This window comes from Neofelis nebulosa, chromosome X, assembly GCF_028018385.1.
Source record: "Neofelis nebulosa isolate mNeoNeb1 chromosome X, mNeoNeb1.pri, whole genome shotgun sequence".
NCBI lineage: Eukaryota > Metazoa > Chordata > Mammalia > Carnivora > Felidae > Neofelis > Neofelis nebulosa.
In genome coordinates this window covers 86,123,654-86,138,761 of record NC_080800.1, presented here as the reverse complement: position 1 = coordinate 86,138,761, position 15,108 = coordinate 86,123,654, and the positions used below count along the sequence as shown (strand labels likewise).

The 15,108-nt window shown below is 35.6% G+C and overlaps 1 protein-coding gene across 1 annotated transcript in view; it reads right to left on the bottom strand.

Annotated features, from left to right (window-relative positions):
• The window catches only part of IL1RAPL2 (interleukin 1 receptor accessory protein like 2), a 1,151,998-nt gene that overhangs the window by 28,894 nt on the left and 1,107,996 nt on the right, over positions 1 to 15,108 (bottom strand). The window contains exon 8 of the mRNA XM_058713967.1: positions 2,439 to 2,584. Within this exon, the coding sequence (XP_058569950.1) occupies positions 2,439 to 2,584 (146 nt within the window). The remainder of the gene's footprint in view (positions 1 to 2,438; positions 2,585 to 15,108) is intronic.

The following is a 15,108-nucleotide window of genomic DNA, read 5'->3' as shown; positions in this document are numbered from 1 at the left end:
ACTGGAGGATCAGGTTTATAGGATGGAGAAAGCAAAATTCTTGTTTGGGACAAATGAAGCTTGATATGCCTACTAGATACATCCACTAGTGGAGTTTTTGAGTAGCTGTTGAATAGGCAGTTAGGTATACAATTCTGGAGTTTAGGAAAGATGACCAGGCTAGATATATAAATTTAGGAGTTGTCAGCATATATGCAATAAGCAAAACCATGAGATAGAGTTGGAATGAAATCATCTAGGAAGTGAATGAGAAGAGGTGACCTGAACTCTGGGGAACTCTAATATATGGAGATGAGAAAGATGAGAATTAATATTCTTAGTTATTCATGCTTTAGACATGTTTCCTTGAGGAAGCCATGGGAGGTAGCAATTTTACAGTGTGCCTTGGTTTCTACTGTCAGATTATTAGAAATTTTAAGGGGTGCTAGTGGTTGTTTTACTTATTAAATAGAAATAAATTTATTTTTAAACTCAGATAAGGCTATTTCTATCCCTGCTGACTGATAGGAACCCTGCTACCACCATTGTTTTTCCTCATAGCAGTAACACTTGTGCAATTTTTGTTTGTTTGTTTGTTTTTAATTTTTAAAATGTTTATTCATTTTTGAGAGAGAGAGACACAGAACATGAAGGGGGAGGAGCCGAGAAAGAGACACAGAACTCAAAGCAGTTTCCAGGCTCCAAGCTGTCAGCACACAGCCCAATGTGGGGCTCAAACTCATGAACCCTGAGATCATGACCTGAGCTGAAGTTGGACTCTCAACCAACTGAGCCACCCAGGTGCCCCCAATTTTTTGTTTAATGTTTAATATTTACCTTTCTTTGTACCCTTCCAGGCTTGGGGATGTCTATTTTATTCATCATTCTATTTCCCAGTACTTAGCACAATACTTGCTATACATGATCTTCAATAATAATAGATAACCTTATTCATTCATTAATGAGACAGGTTCTAAGTATTAATTAGTGGCCAGACATTGCCCAATTTTCTGAAGATACAGAGGTGCTGAAAACCCTGGGTTGGATGATCTCTGAGCCTAAAATAAGACTGGAATGAGCAGGAACAAAGTGATCTTTGCCATAAGGTATCTGGACATGATCAATGTCTGCCCTTTATGTAGGTGGACTTATGTGGTTGCCTAGTGCACAGGAGAAATAATTCAAGTTCTGTATAATAACAAACACTGAGTGTGGTATATTTTACACTACATAATTATCATTTGAGTCTCAAAGTGCCTCTACAATGTCGATATTATTATCCCTGTTTTACAGATGAGAAAACTGAGGTTCAGGATATTTAATCAGACAAGTTAGTCCTACTGAATCAATGGCTGAACAAGGATCTACTCAACCAGGGTTTCCTGATTTTACTTTCCTTATTACACTCCTTTATACTAAACAAGCAAGCAAACAAACAAACAAAAAAAAACCCAACGCCCTTATTTTAAGATGGAATCAAGTCCAACTGAATAAGAAATGGTACTAGAGAGATAAAAGCATTATTCTCAGAATAATGACATTTTCTTGCTTCTCCTAGAACTGCTGGTCAAGGTCAAGTACTAGGGTTGGCAGGAAAATAGAAATTCCATCTTGGTTAAGAGGTACAACTAGTGACCTTGTTGATTGAATGTGTTCTATTGCTCTATAGCCTAGACAACAAAAACATTGATTGAGAACATTTGTTCTGTTACATTTACAAAAACCTTTGCCAGATGCATACATACAGAAATATTTAGCCTTTTGCAGTAATCAAGAGTTGTGACAGGGTAAGAGCCAATCTCAGAAGCTGCTCCAGCTGCTGGGATTGTTGTTCCTATATTTGCGTTTATCTCCTTTATTTATAAATTTACTTTCTTTGCCCATTATATACAATTTCCACCCCATCAGAAAACAAAGTTAGAGAGGGGTTTCCATAAATGCCAAATTATTTTTAAAATATATGTACCTATCAAAGGCCTCTTAATACCAGGTCACATCATGAGATATTATGTATAATGTTTATTATGACAATTATAAGAATATTATGATACTCTTTATTATTTCTATTTTAGTCAGGGAATAAAAAAGTGGCTTTGTTTCTCATTCAATAATAAAATCCCTAGTTTTTCACTTAAGCAATATAAGATGGTGAAATATAGAGAAAAATTTGAATGCCAATACGTATTAAATTTTATGTAATACTTATAACTAAGGTACATTTTATTTCACTGAACTTATCACATAACAATATTTCATTTTTTAATCTATTTCCTAATGGTATAGAAGATTATAGGCATTTTATGCTACTATCCATAGCGATAGAGATATTTTTCCTTAAAAAGACAAAATGCTTAATAGAAATTTGTGCTAAATGATGAAACAAGGCCAGTAAGCATATTTAACTTCAATAGTTACCTGGTAGCTAAACAAACCATAGTAATAGTTAAAAAAATAAATACCCTTTTTACGCAGCAGAACACTGGCATGTTTCCGTCCATTTCGGTTTTCCACATGGCAGGTATAATTTGCCAGGTCAGCCTCCACCACTGAATCAAAGATGAGTGCCAACTCAACTTCTTTTTCTCCAAGATGCTCTTTGAGGAGCCTGAAATAAAGACAGTATTCTTGGTTGAATTCGTCTGATATGGGGAGAGACCAGTCATGCAAAAATTGCAGATGATTACGTAGCTCACAAAGTCTCCATTGGGTATGGCAAATGTTGACTGGGTATTATGTATGGAACCTTCAAAAAGAAAACACAATGGGGCGCCTGGGTGGCTCAGTCGGTTAAGCGTCTGACTTCACCTTTGGTCATGATCTCACAGTTCATGAGTCTGAGCCCCGTCAGGCTACATGCTGTCTGTCCAGAGCCTGGAGCCTACTCAGATTCTGTGCTTCCTTCTCTCTCCACCCCTCCCCCGCTCGCTCTCTCTCTCTCTCTCTCTCAAAAAATGAATAAACATTAACAAAAATTAAAAAAAAAGAAAACACAAAAAGTGACTCTTGATGTGAAGATCAGATGGAAAAGGAAAGAAGTGAGGAATTCACTTAGCAAAAAGAAATATTACCATGCCAGTAGGCTTTGATAAATAAGCCAACATGATTTGTGTAGCAAAAAGGAGGAAACACTGGGCTCCACGTTCTAAGCTGAATTTATGAAAACAAATTAGATTTTTGTACCATGGCAAGAAGGGAAAAAATTGATAGGTGTAGTGTTTGCGTTTGAGGTTAGTTTTGACAACAGGGGGTAAGAAAGTAAAGAAGTGAGCTTTAAAAATGGTTGCCTTATAGGAAGTAAACTGAAAGTGGTTAGTGGCCTTCTATATCCGAATAACCATGAGAAGTTTGTTTTCCACTTTTCTCCTGCATTTGTGTAATACAGGCATGTGCCCTGTGCTTTAATCTGCCAATGATCCTAGCCCACTGCCATGGTCCTGCCTTTTCCAGACATTGTTTCCCTTTGTCTTTCTCCCTTCGCCCCTCACAGGAAGAACCCTGCCCTGTATGACATTTTCTCATAGTCCTGCTTTTTGCTTTCTCAAGTGAAGTTGCAAAGGGCCTTGAATGGCCACGAATAAGTGTTCTTTACAGAGGAACTGAGTTGCCAGGAACCTTTCCTAAGGAGTGTGCCTCTTGTTTCTTTGGAAAGTTATATTCTCACCAATGGTCAGCTGCCTCCTGAATGAAGTGATAGTGGGCACCCTGCTATCTTTTCTGTCTCCTGCCTTTGACCAAAGAAAACAAGTCTACATGGTGGCAATCCTGCCCTTAAGTTCTGGGGTGAGTTTCTTAAATACATGTTTTTGCAAGATAGAAAATTGGAGCACTGGAGTTAATTCTCCTTTTTGGACACTTGGTTATGAATGCAAAGACAAATGCTCTGATTTGCCGGCATTTAGCATAAAGCTGGAAAAGACAACTATGTTCAGGGAAAACCGGGTTCTACATGCAGGCCTCAAATTTACAAGCTCAAGCTGGATCCTTACAAAGTCATTAAGTCAATGTGCCTTAAATTAACTCAGCTTTAAGTTGGGAAAAATACCTACCATACTCAACTTTGTCGTGAGGGTAAAATAGGTTAAAGTAATTGAAAGAGTGAATAGCACTATACACATGCAAAGGAATGTTATTAAACATCAACATTTCATTATCAAAGGCAGATAATTTACATTTTGGCTCCTACAAAAATATTTATATTTATACTATATTAATATATTTAAATATTTAATAATTTAATATATTTAAATATTTATATATTAATATATTAAGATATTTAAAATTCAGTTGGCTTAATCTCTTCTGGTTCCCCTTTGAGAGAAAGAAGGGCTTAAAGTTGGGTTGGTGGAAGAGAGTTCCTGGAAACTAAGAGTCTCCCATACTGAAATATGAAGCTCAGATTATATTCCAAATAGACATGCTTTTAAAATTTACCCTGTGTCTGTACCCTCCCAATGATACACATATCTGAGAGTTCATAATACTGACATTTGTAACTTAAATCTCCTGCCCTTTAAATTTATGTACCATTGCTGAACTAGACACATGTAAGAATTGTCTTAACCACATTTTACTGATAGTCTTTCTATTAACCTTTTTCTTCGTGGTTAATGTTGTAGTTTTCCTTTCTCAACATAGACCTAACCAAGGGAAAAATGGGAATTTACTGTGTTCACAGTTTGTATTGAGTTTTACTTTCTCCATTTTCTCTGTGCTATGGGTTAATCTTACTACACGCAATTCTTTTAGTTCTATGTAACCTGCTATGGAAGAACCCCCTTTAGTGTCAGAAACTGCTTAAGCACCACAAATTAAGTTTGATTTAAAGCTTCATGTGTAGGGAAGCCACAGCCTCTGTCAGGCATGAGGAAGAAAACTGATCCTGTCCTTTCAGACCCAGTATTTCCCTCTTCATTTCTAATGCAGTTTCCAAAAACAGATCTTCACAGGCTGCAGAAAGAATCTGAAAAATGATCCTTCGTCCATCTATTAATATATATGAGGTGTCTTAATTATCAGCTCTTGAAAATCTAGAAGTGATTTGCTTTGGGGGAATTAAAGAGTCAGTTGATGTTTATATTTACAAATCACTCAGTAAAGCAATCAATTTCCTAACAAATATTGATATATAACAGTCAACCAATGATTCTTTGTCAGTCCCCTAATATGTGCATAGCTCTGGGCTAGACATTTAGTGTAAGATAAATATAAGCATTAAAAAACAGGTCCCTGTTCTCAGAAATCATTAAAATTTAAACAAGAGAAAAGATCTACATAGTTGAAAAAAAAATATGTAGACATAATGAAGTAAAGAAGAGTGGTACAGTTTATGCTTAAAATCGACTTTGACTATTATTGAATAAATTAGCTGGAAAAGGTTTGAGAAGAGTCTGCCTAGACAAAAGGAATAAGGGAGTGTTTTCTGGGATGGAAGATAAATTTTGCAGAATGTGTGAAAGAGAGACACTGAAGGGATTGGTTTTGGAACAGAGGATAAAAATGAAGAGATTCTGTGATATATTTCAAATAACTTCTGAAGCATTTTATTTGAAGAATTAACGGGAAAAGCAAGTAACATGTAACAGCAAACACTGGAAAAATTAGAAAATAATAATTTAGTTTACAGGAATCACCACCTTCAAAAGTTTCAGTTAAGATCTCGTCTTAAAAACTAGTAAAAGTTTGAAATTTGTCACTCTCATCCTTATAATAAGAAAAAGAGCTGAAGAAAATTAAAATGAACAATTATTAGATCCAACAATGAGCTGAGGACACAGGGCAAACCGTTGCCCCCAAAACTTGAGAAAGAAGCAAATACTGAGAATCCCAGTATATTGGGAGCAGAAACCAAGGAGCAAGAGCCAGCACAGGTAGAAACAAACTATAACTGATAAGTCACTGTAGGCCCACTATGGACTAGCCTGAGAGTTAAAAACTCCATGAAATGTAATCTTTGGAATACCCCACATTTTCATGAGTTTTGCTTCTGGGAACCCTACCAGGATCTCAGGGTGAAGATCACAGAAAGATCTCCCTATAATTATGTCAGAGGATTTAATAAAAACAATCATCCCAGAGCACTCCATGCTTCTTAACAAAGGCCTGTCCCTAAGGGAAATTCTTTTATCAGAGCCTAAATTACTTGAATTTTACCAAACTTAGCCTACCTGAGGGAAGGGAACTGCAATACTAAACTCCAGCTACCCCCTCAAGCTTTCCTGTCTCACTTAAAAAGAGGAGAAAAGCTGAGAAGCAGTTGTGAAGGTCATATTCAAAGGCACAGGCTCCATGAAAGACTGAGACTTTATCATAAGATTATAGAATGCTTACCACCAATCAGGCTCCTGTATGATAACAAGGGCTTTCAGCTGAAATAACTGCAAAGCTCAGACCCTATTTAAAAAGCAGTCTCTAGGAAAACACAAAGAAAACAGTGGAGACATAAACATGTACATTCTACGAAATTTTAGCCTCTTATACCTACAACTATAGCAAAGAGTAAACACAGCCTAACAAGATAAACATAAAATCTCACACTAAAAGCCTATTTACCTCAGTTCCTTTTACCTGGTGCATAATGTGTGGCTTTCAACAACAAAATATTACCAAAAAATATTAAAAAGCAAAACAGAAACAAAAACAAAAAGCAAAAACACAACAAACAACAAACAAAAAAACAAAAACCCAAACCCCAAAGAATGTAGTCTGAAGAGACAAAGTACACATCAGAACCATAATCAGATATGGCAGATATTTGGGAATGATCAGACTGGGAATGCAAGAAAACTATGTTTAATATGTTATGTGCTTCCATGGAACAAGCGAACAATATATATCAACAGTATTGGACAATGTAACCAGAGAGATAGAAATTCTAAGAAAGAATCAAAAGAAAATGCTAGAAATAAAAAACACAGTAACAGTAATAGAAATAAAGAATGCCTTTCATGGGCTTATCAATAGACTGGGCACAGCTGAAGAAAGAATTAGTGATCTTGAAGATATATCAGTAGAAATTCCTAAACTAAAATGTAAAGGGGAAAAAGTCTGAAAAAATGGAACAAAATATAACTCCCAAGGGATAATTACAAAAAGAGGAAGATACATGTAATGGAAATACCAAAATTAGAAGAAAGAAGAGAACAATAGAAATATTTAAGGTATTAGAGCTGAGAATTTTCCAAAGTTAATGAAACGGTCCAAACCAAAGATTGCAGGCAGCTCAGAGAATACCAAACAGAATGAATACTAAAAAATGTACACCTTGATATATCATATTCTAACTGCAGTAAATCAAAACAAAGGGAACATCTTGAAATAATCCAAAGGAAATAAAAGTACCTCTCCAAGAACAAGAATAGGAAATACATCAGACTTTTTCTTTAGAAACCATGCAAGCAAGAAAAGTGGAGTGAAATATTCAAAGTGGTGAAAAATATCCCAACAACCTAAAATACTGAATCCATATAAGTTATTTATCTAAAGTGAAGGATAAATAGACTTTCTCAGACAAATGAAAACTGAGGGAACTTGTTTCCATTAGACCTATCTTTCAAGAAGTGTTAAAAGAAGTTCCTCAGAAAAAAATGAAAATGATATAGTTCAGAAATTTGGATCTACATAATGAAATAACGCCAGTCAGAGTGGCCAAAATGAAGAAATCAGGAGACTATAGATGCTGGAGAGGATGTGGAGAGACGGGAACCCTCTTGCACTGTTGGTGGGAATGCAAATTGGTGCAGCCGCTCTGGAAAGCAGTGTGGAGGTTCCTCAGAAAATTAAAAATAGACCTACCCTATGACCCAGCAATAGCACTGCTAGGAATTTATCCAAGGGATACAGGAGTACTGATGCATAGGGGCACTTGTACCCCAATGTTTATAGCAGCACTCTCAACAATAGCCAAATTATGGAAAGAGCCTAAATGTCCATCAACTGATGAATGGATAAAGAAATTGTGGTTTATATACACAATGGAATACTACGTGGCAATGAGAAAAAATGAAATATGGCCTTTTGTAGCAGCGTGGATGGAACTGGAGAGTGTGATGCTAAGTGAAATAAGCCATACAGAGAAAGACAGATACCATATGGTTTCACTCTTAGGTGGATCCTGAGAAACGTAACAGAAACCCATGGGGGAGGGGAAGGGGGAAAAAAAAAAAGAGGTTAGAGTGGGAGAGAGCCAAAGCATAAGAGACTGTTAAAAACTGAGAACAAACTGAGGGTTGATGGGTGGTGGGAGGGAGGGCAGGGTGGGTGATGGGTATTGAGGAGGGCACCTTTTGGGATGAGCACTGGGTGTTGTATGGAAACCAATTTGACAGTAAATTTCATATATTAAAAAATAAAAAAAAATAGTGTTAGAGAAAGAATAAATTAAGATAAAACATTTTATTTTTCCTATTCATAATTTATCAAACATGTAACAGTTTGTTTTAAATAATAATAGCAATAATAGTAGTTATAAGAAGAAAAGTTATGAGGACCTAATGTATAGCACTGAGACTATAGTTAATAATATGGTATTATATATGTGAAAGTTGCTGAGAGTAGATCTTAGGCATTCTCACCACATTTAAAAAAAGATTTATTTATGTTAACTGTGCTAACCGATGGATGTGTTAATTATCTTGATCTTGGTAATCATTCTACAATGTATATGTATATAAAATAATCACATTATATACTTTAAATATATACAAGTATATTTGTGAATCACTTTTCAATAAAGTTAAGTTATAAATGTGCAAAATAATAGCATCAATCTATATGATGATTATAGTTTATGGATAATTGAAATTTATGACTGTTATAAGGTACCTGCACTACATGTGAAGCAGTATAGTATTATTTGAAAGTGAACTTAGATTAGTTGTAAATGTTATTGCAAACTGTAGGCCTAACACTAGATTTTCTAAAAGTATAATTGATATGCTAAGAGAGAAGACAAAATAAGAGCACATAAAATGCTCAATTAAAACTAGAGAAGCCACGAAAAGGAAATTAAGAAAACAATCCCATTTACAATGGCAAGAAAAGTAATAAAATGCTAAGGAATAAATTTAGCCAAAGAGGTGAATGATGTGTAAAGTGAAAATTATAAAATGTTGATGATGGAAATTAAAGAAAACACAGATAAATGGAAAGACATCCTGTATTCAGATTGGAAGAATTAATATTGTTAAAATGTCTACACCATCCAAAGTGATCTATAGATTCAGTGTAACCCATATCAAAATCCCAATGCCATTTTTTTACAGAAATAGAAAAAAAATCTTAAAATATATGGAATCACAAAAGACCCCAAATATCCAAAACAATCTTGAACAAGAAGAGCAAAGCTGGAGGGATCATACTTCCTGATTTCAAATTACATCAAAAAGCTACAATAATCAAAACAGTATGGCTCTAGTATAAAAACAGACATATAGACAAATAGAACAGTATGAAGAATCCACAAATCCACAATCTACAGTCAACAGATTTTCAAAAAGCATGTCAGAAATACACAATGGGGAAAGTATAGTCTCTTCAATAAGTACTATTGGGAAAACTGTATATCCACATACAGAATACAATTGGATCCTTACCTGACATCATATATAAAAATCCACCCAAAAAAGATTAAGTACTTAAGCATAAGACCTGAAACCATAAAACTACTAAAGAAAACATAGGGTAAAACTTTTTGACATTGATCTAGGCAATGATTTTTTGTGTATTATACCAAAAGCATAGGCAAGAGAAGCAAAACAAATAACTAACAAACAAAAAAGAAAGACAAGTGGGATTGTATCAAACTAAAAAGCTGCTAAAAGAGCATATGGTCTCACTTATATGTGAAATCTAAAAAAAGAAAGAAACACAAGCTCATAAATACAGAGGCTAAATCGGTGGAGAGGCAGGAGGTTGGGGGGGGTGCAAAATGAATGAAGGGAATCAAAAGGTACAAATTTCCAATTACAAAATAGATAAGTTGATGGGGATGTAATGTACAGCATGGCAACTATAGTTAATAATAAGAAAAAAATTCTATAACTATGTATGGTGACGAATGTAACTAGACTTTTTGTGGTGATCATTTTGCAATATATACAAATACAAAATCATTATGTTGTGCACCTGAAACTAATGTTGTATGTCAATTATATTTCTCTCAAAAAAGAGAGTGGATGTAATTTAGGGAATAGGAGAAAATATTTGCAATCCATATATCTGATAAGGGGTTAAAATCCAAAACATATAAGGAACTCTTACAACTCAATATTAAAACAAAACAAAACAAACAAATAACCTTATTAAAAATGGACAGATGACCTGAATAGATATTTCTTCAAAGAAGACATATAAATGGCCAATGGGTATTGCTTGTTAAATGGGAAATCAAATCAAAATCACAATGAGTTATCATCTCCCACCTGTTAAAATGTCTATTATCAGAAAAACAAAAGATGAAAATTGTTGGCCATGATGTGGATAAAAGGGAACTCTGTACATTGTTAGTTGGAATATTAACTGATGCAGCCACTATGGACAACAATCCAGAGATTCTTCAAATATTAAAAATAGGGGCGCCTGGTGGCTCAATTGGTTAAGTGTCCGACTTTGGCTCAGGTCATGATCTTGCAGTTCATGGGTTCAAGCCCCATGTCAGGTTCTGTGCTGAGAGCTCAGAGCCTGGATCCTGCTCCAGATTCTGTGTCTCCCTCTCTCTCTGCCCCTCTCTTGCTCACACTGTCTCTCTCTCTCTCTCTCTCTCTCTCTCTCTCTCTCTCTTTCAAAAATAAATAAACATCAAAAAAATAGAACTACCATACAATCCAGAAATCCCACTTCTGAGTATATATGTAAAGGAAATGAAATCAGGATCTCAAATAGGTATTTTCACTCTCATGTTCATTTCAGCATTATTCATAATAGCCTAGATATGAAAACAACCTGTGCCCATCAATGGATGAATAGTCAGAAAAATGTGGTTCATACATACCGTAGAATATTATTCAATCTTAAAAAAGAAGCCAACGTTGGGACACTTGGGTGACTCTGTCCGTTAAGTGTGTGACTTGGCTCAGATCATGATCTCACTATTCGTGAGTTTGAGCCCTGAATCAAGCTCCACACTGACAGTGTGGTTCCTGCTGGGGATTCTCTTTCTCTGCCCCTCCCTGACGTGTGCACCTGCTCTCTCTCTCGCTCTCTCTCTCTCTCAAAATAAACAATAAATAAATAAATAGCAAACCTTGCCATTTGCAACAACATAAAAGAACCTGAAAAATACTTTGCTAAGTAAAATAAATCAAAGAATGAAATATACTGTATGATATGATACGATTTCTATGTGGAACCTAAAAATGCCAAACTCATAGTAGCATAATAGAATGGTGGTTACCAGAAGGTGGAGGGTGGAAGAAATGGGGAGATGCTGGTCATCCAGCTATAAAATGAATAAGTTCTAGAGGCCTAATGTACAGCATGATGACTACATTTAGTAATAAGGGTACTGTATACTTGAAATTTGCTAGGAGTGTAATTCTCAAATGTTTTCACCATACACACAAAAACATGGTAACTATGTATGGTGGTGGTTAATTAGTTTGATTGTGGCTTAGCTTGATTTACAATGTAAATATATACCAAAACCTTATGTTGTATACTTTAAATATACACAATCAAGATTTTTATATTTATACCTCAACAAAACTGGATTTTTAAAAAATATAGCATGAAATAAAGGGTAGAGATTGATTCCCTCCAAAATAAAATAAAAGAAAATGTCTAATTCCAATTTCCATTCATCCTAAATGGTCCTTTAAACCAAAGTGAGCCCTCCTGTGGTGCACCATCTCTAGGTTATTATTATGAGTATGAGTAATCATTGTTCAGAAGTGATGATTGAAGATATCAAGAATAGAAGTATGTTTAAAAAAACTCTTAGGGGTGTCTGGGTGGCTCAGTTGGTTAAGCGTCAGACTTTTGATTTCAGCTCAGGTCATGATCTGACTGTTCGTGAGTTTGAACCCACATTGGGCTTTGCGCTGAGAGTGTAGAGTCTGCTTGGGAGTCTCTCTCTCCCTCTGTCTGCCCCTTCTACACTCATTGTTTCTCTCTCTCAAAATAAATAAAATTAAAAAATAAAAAGTAAGTAAAAATAAAATGAAGCTGCTGGGAAGCAGCTTCAGTTAAAAAAATCTCAAACAAAATCTTTATTTTAGTGTTATTTATTTATTTATTTATTTTGAGAGAGAGAGAATGCATGGGAGGCGCACAGGGAGAGAGGGAGAGAGAGGGAAAATCCCAAGCAGACTCTGTACTGTCATCAGGGAGCCTGATGCAGGGCCCGAACTCATGAACTGTGAGATCACAAACAGCCAAAATCAGGAGTTGGATGTTTAACCGACTGAGCCACCCAGGTGCCCCCTTTTAGTGTCATTTTTAGGGCCTATTAAAGCCTTATTAGTCATAGACCAGGATCAAGCCTATAATCTGAAAAAAAAAATCAGATTTATTGACTGAATGCACTGAAGGTGGGACACTCCAGAGTAATTGTGGATCATTCCTTGACTGAAGGTAGGAAGAAAGCATTTTTATAATGTTTGGATTTTCACTGAAGATTCTGAGGAGAGTCTAGGCAAGCCCTGATAAATTCTGGATAGGTTGGGATTTTTAAGGTAGCATTGGAGAAGAGAGGATTGACTAGGGTTTGACAGCTGTCATGATGCAAGTCTTAGCAATTGGGTATGCCCACTAACATATAAAAATAGCAAAGTAGGTCTGGGTCATCACTGGTAAGAAATCAGTAGCCATTCAAAGGAGGTGGGGGTCGTTATGGCATTTTACAACTGCTGCATTACCTTGGGAAAAACAGGGTTTTCTGTTAACTTTGCAGCTGGTTTTATCTGTCTTTCCTCCCAGGCTGATTAATAGCAGGGCTGCTTATTCTCCACCCAGACTGATTTTTACTCTTTCAGTCCCACGCAGATTTTGACTCTACATCCCAAATGTGCACTACAACAAAGCATTCTGGGAAACTGAGGATTCTTTCTAGTTGTATTTTGATGAATTCAGGTCTAGCTCCACTGGTACTGTGAATGAACTACCCTGGCTCCATTGGTACTGTGCATGGATAGATCTTCCTCAGTCTCTAAACCAATTTTTTTATTCTGTAAAATAAACTGATACTATTTATCTCAGATGGTTATCATGAAAATCCCAATGTGGTTTAGGATTCCAAAATGCTTTTGCAATCTACCGTGTCTTATAAAAACATGAATAGGAATTATTAGTATTCCTATTATTATTGTTTTTTTAAATAATTATAGGTGCTTATTAATATAAGACATTATATGTGAGATTGGGCATCTATAGTCTGTTCAGTAAATGAAGATATTTAAGAAGTATGTCTTAGGTAAGCTTTAAATATTTTAGGCATTGGTCAAGGCTAAGATCCACTGTGGAACTAGAACTGTGAATAGTAGAGTCATCACTCTAAAATTTATCCTTCAGATAGGTGGCAATTCAGATTGTCCCTAGGTAAAAACTATGCTGATTATAAAGTTAACTTTTCCATTGAAGCCTGCTCATGATTTACAAAATCTACATTCACACATAGGTCATAAGATTTGAAACTTATTTAGATCAAAGGCAAAGTGATTGATCAGTGTTCCTTCTTCCAGTGAGATAAGCTGAGAATGGGGGAAAAGAAGTGTGTGTGTGTGTGTGTGTGTGTGTGTGTGTGTGTGTGTGTTAGCTCAATTTGAGGAAGGCCAGAGCAGGTGGGGTGCTTCAAGGCACTGAAAAAAGTATAGTCAGAAGTTGCCAAAACAGAGCACATCATTTTGCCTTGGGCTGTCTGAGACTTCAATAGTTTTCTCTATATTTTGGGGCAAACTATATATTCACATCTCTATATTTTTTAATTGATTAGTTAGGAAAAGGCTATTTGGGGTCTTTAATATAGGCTCACTTTATATCAAGAATAAAATCTTTTCATAGCTGTATCACATTCCCCTCTCTGTTAAGAGCATTTTACTCATTCAAGGAGAGGATGTTAAGGTAAAGAGATGAGAACAGAAAGCCAGAAAGTGGTGGAAGTAGGAGTGAAGAAACCAAAACTAAAAACACACAAAGCCCATATTCAACTTATAGTTTTTCAGTAATTGAAAGTAAGTAAAATTATTTGCATTTTAAGAAGCTTGTTTGAAAAACCTTAAGATGAATTGAATATGTTTTTCAGCTCAAGAATTATAAAAGATTTGGTAAACTGTTTTATGGTACTGCCTAAGGGGTAAAAAAGATATTGATGGGAAGATATGTAAAGTGAGAATTATAATGAAAAATTACTCTCTATTGGGGCAAAGCAATTGCATTGAAATTCGTTCAGTCTCCTTTGACAATCAGATGCAATTCACAAACCTGTTGGCAAGCTTAAAGACTATTGTTGTTTAATAGGAGGAGTTCAATTTCTCTGATATTTTTTATTAGCACTGTGGAGTACATACCTCACTAGAAAATTCTTTTATTTTTTATAATTCTCAAGCCTCTGGTAAGATTAATTAAAAGGTAATTCTATAATGACATGGAACTAGATTGGCCTTTTTAGAATGCTTACACCCAATGACTACCACTCTTTTTCATGACTCTCTTATGTCACTTTGCAAATTCTTCCCGTTAAATTTTAGCAGAGGGACAAATATTAGGATGTCCTTTCCTAATGACAGTTTCCACTGGGTCTCCTCCCAATAATTATTTCACTTCTCTGAATAGACATGGTAGAGCTTATAGGAATCAGCTTGTTGCAATGACTTTAAAATGGTAGATAAAAATAGCCAAGCTTGCACAAATGCAGCTCATGCTACTGCACATACCAAATTCCTTCAACATCCCTACAGATGACATATTCTGGGTTCACTGGAAAATTTGGGATGCAGTTAAAGGGATAGGCTGGCAATTGTGAATGGATATTATATTTGGGTTCAGATTTCCTTAGAGTTCAGTCTCTTACCAACATCAGAGAATTGGGAGGGCTATTCCAATTTCTGCTAAAGGAGAATCTGTATGCTCAGATTGGAGTCTGAGGTGATTTGGCAATAGGTTGCAAGTCAGGAGGTGCAAGGAGTCACTGTGGTCAAA